Source organism: Leuresthes tenuis, unplaced genomic scaffold (assembly GCF_036924035.1).
Source record: "Leuresthes tenuis unplaced genomic scaffold, fLeuTen1.0.hap1 SCAF_17, whole genome shotgun sequence".
Taxonomy (NCBI): Eukaryota; Metazoa; Chordata; class Actinopteri; order Atheriniformes; family Atherinopsidae; genus Leuresthes; species Leuresthes tenuis.
Window position 1 is genome coordinate 15,581,295 of NW_027325371.1, and position 12,452 is coordinate 15,593,746.

General features: G+C 35.7%; 2 gene segments (V, D, J or C); both read right to left on the minus strand.

Annotated features, from left to right (window-relative positions):
- Positions 1-1,027: 1,027 nt before the first annotated feature.
- On the minus strand, positions 1,028-5,644 carry LOC140273883 (Ig mu chain C region membrane-bound form-like). The segment is given in 5 exon segments: positions 1,028-2,008; positions 2,176-2,484; positions 2,564-2,911; positions 3,833-4,129; positions 5,611-5,644. Coding segments are annotated over 5 exon segments (1,362 nt in total).
- A 639-nt stretch (positions 5,645-6,283) lies between these two features.
- Positions 6,284-12,452, minus strand: part of LOC140273886 (Ig heavy chain V region 6.96-like) — a 119,383-nt gene continuing 113,214 nt past the window's right edge. Inside the window, exon 3 of the V gene segment in view lies at positions 6,284-6,332.

The following is a 12,452-nucleotide window of genomic DNA, read 5'->3' on the forward strand; positions in this document are numbered from 1 at the left end:
TATTGAGGCAGTTTGGTGTGATAACCTTATGATGACGATTATTGTGCGTTACTTTTGTTGTAACAGAGCTATGTTAGGTCTGCACACTCATGAGATATTCATTATAAACTCGATTACTTTAATTTCATTAATACATTTGAGATGGAAACGTACTCTTTACTCAGCTATGATTATTTACCAACTCTAGCTACCATTTCAGAAGCAAAATTTAACAAAGTGAAAAATAGATACAAAATGTCTATAAGAAAATACAAAATATCTAAAAAGCTAGTTGCTAGCAACATTGTTTGCTTCTGATACTATAAAGTTGTCAGGGTCAAATCTCAGAAGTCTAGAGACTATCAACAGCTCAAACAACTACTGATTCTTCCCTTTAAACTTCTTGCATAGTTTCATTTCAGTGATATATGTGGCCGACAGTGATGTTTTAAAGCGCTATATAAATAAAGTTGGATTGGATTGGAATGATCCAATCATTTCAACAAAATTCTGATTAGTGAAAAGGTATAAAACTCTCTTTATATGACACAATATATATCAGAGTCATAGAGAATGCTATAATTATATATATGTATGCTAATGTTTTTCCAGCTGGCTTTTTCATGCAAGATGTTAAGTTTTGAGTACATTGCTACTGAGGTATAGCTGAATATTTTCTCCACAATTGGTTTTGTATGAATATACTATCATTGCAGTCATGTTTAACCAAATCTGTAAAAATCTGTGCACAACGCTTTCATTTAGGCGTATCATTACCTTGAAAGTGGTGCTTCCGATAGTGAACAGCAGAGTGATGATGAATAGAAGGATGAAGGTGATAGCTGTCTTTGCCATGTTATCTTCCTCTGCCTCCATGCCCTCGCTCCAGCGGAAGCTATGGTCAACCAGGATGTCTGGATGTGGTGCAGGGTGATAAATCAGTAAATTCTTTGGACAGTCCACATTCCGCTTTGAGCAACTCTTTGAGACACATTGACCAACAATTGTGCGAAGTTCAAGTAAGTTAATATATTCTAAAACAACACCGGTCAGAGTGGGTTTCATCTGTATCGACTGTGAGTGTCCGATACGGTTTAACAGTTTTGTATGTTTTTTTATAATTACATTCTGATTACAGTCATCAGTCTTGTAATGATCCTGACTTGCTTTTTAGAGACCCCATTATATGTCTAGCGTGACTCAGTATTTCAACTGCTTTTGAGACCATACACCAATAGTTCAACAGTTATTTGTCTTATTGGGATTGCAAGACCCAGTAGAGCAAAGGCGCACATGCAGAGACAGGTTACAGAAGCCTTGTTAGCACTGTTTTCTGTGTATCAATATTCTACAATTTTGTAAAACTTAATTATGCTGCTTTCTGCACCCACTAGATATCTAATACATGTAACGAAAGGGAAGCACTGACTCAACACTCCACACAAGATAAACATACAGTGAAACAGATGGATTAAATAAAGACATAAAGTGCAAGCGACACACATCAACACAGTTGTCAAGTGTTTTTTTTTTTTTTTTTTTTATTTTGAATCTGCATTAATAACACACAAACACAATATCATATCACAAGCAGCAAACGTCAAACAACAGAAGACACAGCAAACACATAGTGACATCTACTAGGCCTTGCACTTTTCAGGGACGTTCATGTTAAGGTTGACCAGGTTGGTACTTTCAGATGTTCTTTGTCCAATGGATCTGACAATGGCTTTGTTTGAGTTTGCAATAGATTCGTGGTAAACAGCACAGTTATACACCACGTCACGCTTTTCCCACTGATCAAGAGTGAGAGTTAACTGGCTGTAAACTGAGTAGAATCCATGATTTTCTATGGGGTTTGTGGTATTGATCAGGAATTCTGAGTTTGGTTCCACATCATCAACAGACCAAGACACGAAAACTTCCTTAGGGAAGAAGTCTTTCACATAGCAAGTCAGGATCACCACGTCTTTCCTAATATGTTCTAGTGGAGGCAACATAAACACTGAAGGACGCTCAGAGGGTGTTCCTGCAGGCATGAAAGAACAATTAGAGTCCAGAATTAAATCTATACTGCAAAAGCAGTATCACAGTATTTTTGTCAGTATTCTGACAAAAACCTATTACAATGAGTTTGTTGTCGTAACACAAGGGATTAAACAAATGCTATTGGCCAATGGGCAGTAGTGTACTTACCAGGTTTTCGTTCATAAAGTTTCTTCAGTGGCTCTATCCAAGTATTTTTATGAACAATGCAGATGCGCTTAATTCCACTGCGCCATTCATCATAGCTGATTTCAAGTTCAGCTTTGGATACTTTTAATATGGTCTTATTGACGGAAACAAGTTCTTGTCCTTTCTCATCCTCCCATACAATCTTCTCCAATGGAGGGTCATTTACTGTGACTTGACATGTTAAGACTCCTTTTCCTTTCAAAAACATGTCCTCGGTTTTTGGGTCTATGATCTGTACATCCACTTCTGCTGTGGCACACCCTTGCCCACCTGAAAGAAGAATTGAACATAACTTGTTGCAAATCAATATGAAGTGAAAGCAAACAAAGAAAGTGATCATTTTACTCACCAGATGAACATTCTTTTATGGTCACATCTTCAGTTACTTTAACTTCTGTGTTGCCATTCCCTTTCCCCTTGAACTCGCATGTCAATTTTTCAAGAGAACCTATGTCAGCGGTGTTCACTGTGATCAAACTTGCTGCACTGTAAAATGTTGTTCCATTGGAGGATTTTCTGTCTCCAGACGGTGTAATGATCTCATCTATTGTGTTGTTGATTTCTTTGCCATCTGTCAGCCATCTGAACTCAAATTTATTTGGTGAAAAATCTTTGGCAAAGCAGGAGAAGGATGTCTCCTCTTTTCCATCAACATAGGACGAACACACTGTAAGCTCGGGCGACTTATAAAACACGTCTGAAAAACAAACACATACACAAATATATGTTTGCAGAAGCAAGAAATATACACACATATATATATATATGCAGAAGCCCAGGTAAACAATGTGCCACTGTTATCATTTCATAAATATTTTCTTTTCCAGACAATAACTGGTTAATACAGTATAACAACGTTTGTGTATGTACTGTAACTCGAACACATAGGTGTGCACATAATTTTGCAACTAATCTTGTGTCTAAAGTGTGCACAAGAAATCAAAGAAAAATATAAAATTTATAGTTTCACTTAAATGAACAGCAGAGCTCTGAGGCTCACTTCTGCATATACATTGACTGGCAAGCAAACACAGACTTAATCTGAATGTTAATTATGTTAATTATCAACAGATAGTGGAAACAGAGACAGGCAGGGGTCAGGGAGTACTGGGGTTATGCAGATAGAGGGAAAGATGCACAACACATTTCTATAATCTCTGACAGCTGCAGGGGACGTACAGTATACTAGTGAGGATGGAAATAGACAGTGAGATGCTTAATATTCCAGATACATTTTCTCATTAACATTTATCCTGCCAGTTCTAAATGTAGAAAGTAAGCACATGCAATTGATTTCTGTTTACATTTTTGTATTAGAATTTACAAGTACTGTATTTAGCCCAGTATCACTTTTATTTGCTGTAGACTATTGATTTATCAAACTAAAAAACAAGTCTAACAAAAACAAATCTAAAAAGAAATCTGTTGACAAAGCCGACTGATTCTCACAATGTATTATGCCCAAATTTACTGTCAATAATCAGTTACAAAACTGATCCAAATGTTCTTTTATAATTGATAATTGTTTTTCATTCTGAATTTTGAGAAACATGCAAACCACTTACAACCAAAATAAGATGCTAAAAAGTAATGATTTGAGACATAGCATAAGTCTTACCTGGCTTTATGATGGGAGCCTGTCCTGTCCCTGCAGCATGAGTCGCGACACATTGGAAAGATTGTCTTGCATCCCAGTCCTGTCTCTTGACACGGATTTGACTGATTCCCATATATTCGCTGCCTTTTTGTATCGGAGGGTACTGAATGAAGTCAGTCAAAGCGGTGTTGCCTTGTTTCCATGAGAAAGTCAGCGAGGAGGGAGTAAAACCGGTGGCAAGGCACCCAAGGGTGACTGTGTTTCCACTGCCAGAACCACACTGCATCAGAGGAAATACACTAGGCTTTGTAGCAGCCGCTGGGGAAGGAAAAAAAAGAAATGTTTGAGCAAAAGACCAAATAGAAATGAAATAACTACCAAAAATTCTTTGTGAATATTAAAATAGTCTCTTAATATTCACTTCTTTAATGTTCTAGCTTGAGAGCAATCAGTTGATTCAATGATATGAAAATAAAAATGAAAAAAAAAGACATTTTAAAGCATTAAGTGTTGACTTTTTTCCATTTTCCCATCTTTAGTCATTGTATTGTATTAAGATTAATATTAACCAGCAATAAAATTTGTTTGCTTTTTTTCAATAATAAAGAAAATTGTTAATTTACTTTCAACACTCAATTTTGACTAAGATTGAAGTTATTTTCACGACTGAAGAAAGGTATTAAGTAAAGGTAATAGCTGTCAAACAGAGTTAATGGCACATTTTTACAAAAACTTTTTATCTTTCTCTTAAATTTAGTGGTTTTCTCATTAGTAGATTGTTCTTACCTGATGAAATGGTGACCATTGTACCTTTACCCCAGTAGTCAAAAGCAGCATAGTAACACAATACTCAATCTACTTCATTCTCAGTATAAAAACAGCTAATCCACGATTGTTGAAAAGAAAGTTCTTTTAAATATTTTATGCATTTAACTGATCTCAAAGTTTTATGAAAACCACTCAAACCGACCAACAGCCATGCTCACCATTAATATTAATTTTTAGAATATGGCATTTGAGAACAGTTTTGCTTCGAATCTTTACATAATGATACTTGATAGTTCAAATCCTACCTGAAGACACTGTTACTACGGTCTTTTTCCCCCAGAAGCCGAAAAAAACCCAGTTATCACAGTTAAAATTATATATCTATATATTCAACAAAAACAAATTAACATCATATTCTGTCATATCATTTCACAAAGTTTGGTTTTAAAAGTTTTTAGACTGAATATAAAATTAAAACCTGGTCACAGAGTTATGTTACAACTAGATTTCACAGCAACAAGGTTTAATTTTTGACAGATTCTTGTCACTTAACAAAATAGTTAGCCATCTAATTACTGGCAAATGTTTGGGACAGCATTCAAGAATTACATATATATTTAATTCATATGAAAACAAATTTTTTACTGTTATTAGAAACAATAAAATGTCATACCTGAGGTGACTGTTACCATTGTGCCTTTTCCCCAGTAGTCAAAAGCTTCGTAGTAGCACAGTGCCACATCTACTTAACTCTTAGTATAAAAAACTAATCGACAAACGATCAGCACAAGACCATTTCATATTTAGCAATTCTCAAAAGTTTTTTGATACCCATTCAAAACTTACAAATCACACTGACATTTAACATCACTTTTCACAATATCGTGTTTTAGGAATTTAGATTTTTTGCCTTTTTAAAAACTGTAAATCAGTTTACATTTAAGCTTTAAATATTAATAATTATACCACGACAAATACTTGATATTTAAAAATGTAAAACACACCATACAGTAGGTTTAAAATAGTCTTACCTGATGACACCGTTACCATCGTGCCTTTTCCCCAGTAGTCAAAAGCCCAGTAGTCACAGTAAAAAGAGTCAACTGACACTTCCAACAATAACCCATAACCGTTATATCCTGTTATTTAATACTATATAGTTTGGTCTGGAGAATATTAGCAAAAATTTATCCAAATTTAATACATCTTTGTAGAATTATTTTCCAACTGAGTTTAACAGCAACAAAGTCACATTTTTAAAAAAATGATTGTGTCAGCTGTCTTATGTGTTTTGTTCAAATAATCACAAATATATTTCTCAAATTAAAAACGAGGATATTACATACCGGAGGTGACGGTGACCATTGTGCCTTTTCCCCAGTAGTCAAAAGCACCGTAGTAGCACAGTGCCGAATCTACTTAACTCTTAGTATAAAAAACTAATCGACAAACGATCAGCACAAGACCATTTCATATTTAGTAATTCTCAAAAGTTTTTTGATACCCATTCAAAACTTACAAATCACACTGACATTTAACATCACTTTTAGCAATATCGCATTTTAGGAATTTAGATTTTTTGCCTTTTTTAAAACTGTAAATCAGTTTACATTTAAGCTTTACATATTAATAATTATACCACGACAAATACTTGATATTTAAAAATGTAAAACACACCATACAGTAGATTTAAAATAGTCTTACCTGATGACACCGTTACCATTGTGCCTTTTCCCCAGTAGTCAAAAGCCCAGTAGTCACAGTAAAAAGAGTCAACTGACACTTCCAACAATAACCCATAACCGTTATATCCTGTTATTTGATACTACAGAGTTTGGTCTGGAGAATATTAGCAAATCTATCCAAATTTAATACATCTTTGTAGAATTATTTTCCAACTGTGTTTTAACAGCAACAAAGTCAAATTTTTTTTTAAAATGATTGTGTCAGCAGTTTTGTGTTTTGTTCAAATAATCACAAATATATTTCTCAAATTAAAAACGAGGATATTACATACCAGAGGTGACGGTGACCATTGTGCCTTTTCCCCAGTAGTCAAAAGCGTAGTCACAGTACCACAAATGATCAACTACCTCATACTAAAACCCGCTTACTGATTAATATAATTTCTGTAACAGGCTGTTTTATCATTATTTGACTTTGGCATATTTTCCTTGAACTGTACAACATTCAAACTGAGTCGGCAGATTTAGAAATTAATGGACAACACTGTGTCGGAACTGGATTTCTTAGAAAATGTAAAAAAAATACTGTTTTCAAAACAAAATCTAAACATTCAACGGAAAAATTGAGATCGGCTTACCTGATGTCACTGTGACTGTGGTTCCTTTCCCCCAGTAGTCAAAAGCATCGTCACAGTGTAATATTTCAACATATCCAACGTACAAAAACAAGCACCTCAAAGACACTGGTGATGCCACTTAGGTCGGAATATTGTATACCAATCAGTGTAATAAGTACTTCTCTAAAATTAATCATACAAGAAAAATAATTTTACCTGTTGTGACAGTGACCGTTGTTCCTTTTCCCCAGTAATCAAAAGCATTGTCACAGTGTATTGTATGAGTACATTTAACATACAAAAATGGGCATTTTTGAGTCCGAGGTCTAAAAATGCCGAATTAAACAGTCAAATTATTACAATTACAGTGCGATGACAAAAAGCTTTGTTTTTTACCTGATGTGACAGTGACTGTTGTTCCTTTTCCCCAGTAGTCAAAGTAGTTGTCACAGTGACAAATTTCAATGGAACTCGAGTGCAAAAATAGCTCACATACGTTGTATCAGCTAATAAATTATTATATTAGCTCATACACTAGCACTGACCCAGAGCTTTAATTTTTATACCCAGTGATTATAGAAACAGTGATAATCAGAAAAAATATTGGATTTTGTTGACCTAATATACTTTGGATCATTCTTACCTGATGTTACAGTGACTTGGGTTCCTTTCCCCCAGTAGTCAAAGTAGTGGTAGTAGTCACAGTGAGATACTACATTCTATTGCTAATACAAATACATATTTAGTTTGAATCAAGAATAGGATACAGGTTTGCTAAAAAAGCAATTCGCACTGTACTATTTATGAGCATCCTCCCCTGAGATTTTCATTTCCTCTTTGAGTTACATAAAGTTACATCTGCTTGCAGCAGTAACAGTTGTTGCACACTTCCTCTCATGTCCATTTCCAACAGCATGGACCTCACACAGCCACAGACACTGAACACAGTCTATGGCTTATTAATTAGATGGTTTTGTTCCTTTTAACAATATGAAAATAAGTATTCTATGTTCACGTTGACCTGACCTGTCATAGTCATGTCACTCAACCATACAGCACTGCAAGTGTTTAGTCTAAGTTTCCATTTCAAATGTTTAATATTTTATTAAAAAGCAGAGGTTGTTTTTTTTTTGTTTGTTTGTTTACTGCAAATCAGTATTTCCTCAAAATATTCTATGAGCGAACAGTTGTTTCCTATTCTTTTTTTCTGTTAAACAATTGTTGAACATCGTTAAGTATTAACGTCACAATGCTCATGGTTTTATTCAGTTATTTACTTGTATTTTTTTGCACTGGATCCTCAACATTTTTCATTTTCAACAACATTTTTGTGACTGGAAGCTTTGCGGTTGGCAGTTTGGAGGTTTTTACTGTCAATTTGAAGTCAAAATAGTGATGGCCTTGAACGTTTAACCCAGTCTCACAGCAAAATGTGAAATAACCACATACATTGAATCTATTGATTTTTGTCCACAGACAAGTCACTGCACAGGAAAATAACTTCACAGAGTAACATGACATCGCAGTGTTTCAATAACTAGTCACGAGCTACACACCTCACTGCCAAAGTCGGAAGAGACTTGGTCCAGATATCCATTATCTAAATTTCAACTGTCTGTGCTTGAAGCCAAGAAACACCATTGCTCTCAGAAGCCAGCAAATAATAGCTGATGGGTTCCCAGAATAGTAAAATACTATACAGAAACACCAAGGCTTCACCAAGGCTATGATAATGAATTGCATAGAATTTCTCAGCACAGCTCTTTACGGAGCAAAGCCATGACGGAGCCAAATCAAAGAAGTATGCCACTGATCTTTGTACATTTTATCATGCTTTGCTTTGTGTAAATATGGTCTGAATAAGTTTGAAATAGAAGCAAAATTCTACTGGAGAAGCACAAAGAAGAAAGTCAGAGGGGTGCTTTCTTAAGAAAAACTAATGCAAAAAAAAGAAAAAGATATTACTTAAACTTTTTGCTCCTACAGGTGCTTCTACAAGCTAATGAAACATGGCGTGTACTTACTTTTTCAAATACAGTTTTTTGCATTCCGGCTTATTTTAGTTGAGAAAGTAATGGTACATTGCAATATGTTATATGTTAATCATCTGAGGTCGTAATGATGGGTGTACTTTGAAGCAAGATTAATGGCACAGTGAACATGTCCATCCTAAGGTCAGAGTTCTTGTTGTCACGAGAGTGTCTCTCCTACAGCCAGGCTAGATCACCACCGTACCTTAGGTTGAACAAATAAACTGATTAATCTGATTGAATCATCTGCGAAAAGCTCCATCCTTTTGCTCATAATTTTCCTGCTGATATCATAGACAACAAAAATCTGAGTGAAACAGCCTGAACAACCAGCCAGTGAATTAAGACAACCAAATGTTGTCAATTAAATGCATTTCACTCTAATTTTTATCAGAGATTTACATAATTTCCATATTATTATGGAACACTATGAGAGCTAAATGTGCTTTTTGAGTAGCCTGGTTGATAAAAGGTTAAAGAGCTTTGTGCAGCTTATATTTCTTAACATAGCAAGCCTAGTGTCACTCCCACCTCATCACATACTCAACTCTTGAGCTGAGGACTCCTGGCCTCTCACTGCAACTCACTGCGTAGCCTTTTGAGTGTTTTTGTCAGTGTGCCAGATTTTGAAAAGCTACATTTCAAAACAGATCGAGATCTATTCGAAATCTTCACTGAGTCCAATTGGTTTCTAAACCTTACCAAACAGCTTTGTTAAGTAACCACATTGTCTGTAACAAAGGTCAGCAGCACATTTTGCTGTCATATATTGTCACATATTTTCCGCCTAGTGTACCTCAGCAGTGGGAAACTGTAACTCAAAATCATGAAATTTTCTACCATGAGATCAATCTAGCATAACAACAGCTCTGATTTAGTTCCCATAAGTAAGCTGCCTTCTTGGGGAAAGCTTATACTGGTTATCAGCCAGGAAATAAGATTTCTCATAGGTTTTTGTTTCCCTTGTTGGAGATAAAATCTCCATTGTGTCAGTTGTGACAGCATTATACTGATTCTAAGACAACATTTATGTTCCAAAGGAAAAACTAACATCCACACCTCCAGAGTGCTCTCCAAATCTTATGTCTTTATACCTGCCTTGATGGGGATTAACTGGTGTCTGCACACCCTCTGCCCAGACGTTGCCTCCAAAAACATTGCCAACACAGCCAAATAAGTGAATCAGTCAAACAAGGGAATTAATGGCAGAGCTTTGTCTCTGGAGAAAAATAGTCAGCTTCTAACTTCTATTGGGCCACGAAGAATGAATGAAATTGACAAGTTTTTTGTTTTTTAGTTCTTATGCCTATAATTGCTCCCAATTAATGTTAACAAGCTGTACCCAGTATTCAGCTCCAAGTCATAATAATAATAATAATAATCACACAAAACTGCTGTCTTGACCATTGTCTCTTGCTCAATCTCTTGTAACAGTCGTACATGTTTCTGTTGACAGAAAATAACTTCAAGGACATTTTCATCATTCAGATAAACTTAACACACCAAGATCTATCTAATACCTATTTCCTGTTCTCCAGGTAGCTTTGTAGTTGGAGGATTCACATCATATGCACACTTTGTGGAACATAATCAAAATTGCTCCTCACAAAAAGCTTCAAAACAGTTTTTTTGGATTGCATCATGGCACAAATAAAGAGAGTTTCTGATAACATCAGAGAAAGAACTGATCCACCTAAAATTGGAGACGATTAAAAACCCTTTGCTAAATAGTTTTGACACTATCAGTGTATATTCAGACAAACAAATGCAAAAAAAAATCAAGACCGGAGTGGCTTGCCATTACAGTATAGAGACAAAGATAACATCATGCAGTTGCAAAGAGCCACATGACTAATGCATTCCCAGTCTAAAACAGCAACAGAGACTTACAAACAATTCAGTCAGACAACTCACATTTGAATGGTTATAAGTCTCTGTTAAAGAATATAACTGAAGTTTAGCGCCCTGGTGCATATGAGTTTGATATCAAAGGGATCACTGAGACCACGGGTAGATGTTAGGTGGTGGATGGGCTGAAAAACTGGCAGCAGTGACAGCAAGTAGAGGCAGAGAGCAAGACAGGAACTGTGCAGCTTAAATAGACTGTCCAGATTGGAGGGGTACATTTGACAAGTGGCATGTACAGTGTGAGACAGATGACATGGGCAGCAGCAGAGCAGCTCAAATTGCCTGTTTGAGCAAACTTGCAGGTGTTGCTACATTATGTAATGACAGAACATAAAGTCAGAGGTCATGATGAGGGTTGTCTTACCTTAGTTTACTCCGTGGAACACACGGAAGTCTTTATTTTCTCATCCAAAGTCTCTCTCACTGTATGTCTTCCTCACAGAAGTAACATTCCAAGCATGATCATCTCTGGGTACTTTTTGAATAATAAAAGAAAAAAATTCCTAGGACATGTTAGTATGTAGTGAAATCCAATTAATGCTGGTCCAGATTCTAAGTTTTCAAATGTGATGGCAGTATCTGACTTATTAACTAGAAGGGTTTCCCAATTATTTTCTGAAAAAATAGATAAATTAATACAGCTGTTTCATACAGGACAGTAGCAATGCTAAATCAAAGGCAGCTAATGAAGTCTGCTTTCAAGAAAAGGCAATCAAGGAATAATACAGAGCGTTCACAGAGAAGAAAACCATTCAGAGGAGACAAGGTGATCCTGCGTGGTAATTGTTACACTATTGTATGTTATTTTTCATTTTGGTTATGTTTAGGGAAGAAAACAACTTGATTAGGTTGAGGCACCAAAACTCCTTGGTGGGATTCAGGTAAATGCTAATGTCCTTTGACATTAATCACACGTCAGACAACACATTTCTGCCTTCTTCAAATAGCTTCCCCTCCATTTTATATATTATCACCATGACAAGCCCTATGATAGAGATGTTGCTAACGGAGATGATTTGGCTACATCTCATAGCGTATTACAGACATTTCTGGACTTTTATTGATGACTGTGACACTACCCTGGATGTTGAAAAATCCTGTCAAGCTGTCTGTCCTAGTATAATTGATAAGTTGAGGAATCATTATAGTAGGTATAATATTTTTTTGGGTTCAAATGCTTCCCTTAACCTGACTGATGATTAACAAACTCTACTCAAATGAGCTGTGGTACAAAAGCAAATTAAAATGAGACATTGATATAAATATGTTCAATTCGAGTTAACATATTCAAGAAGTCAATATGAAAACATGGACTGCTTTGAGAGATGTATTGCCAGTGCTGGTTGAGCTTTTGGCTTGCAGTCCAAAGTTTCAGTTTGTCAAATGGATGCGGAAACACCTGTTGTGGTGAAGATTGTTTCCTGTGTGTTACATAAATGTTAACCAGTAAGCATGCTGATAACCGCAGGTCCAAGATGTACAGAGGCTGCACATACATTTGCCTTTTTAAAGTGGAATCATACTGTGTGAAGACGTATTAACATTTAATATGCAATTTAATGACATTAAATCAACAATGTAGTGATAGAAAAATGTGTTTCTCTGCTGCAGCCCAAAACAGGACAAAGTTCAC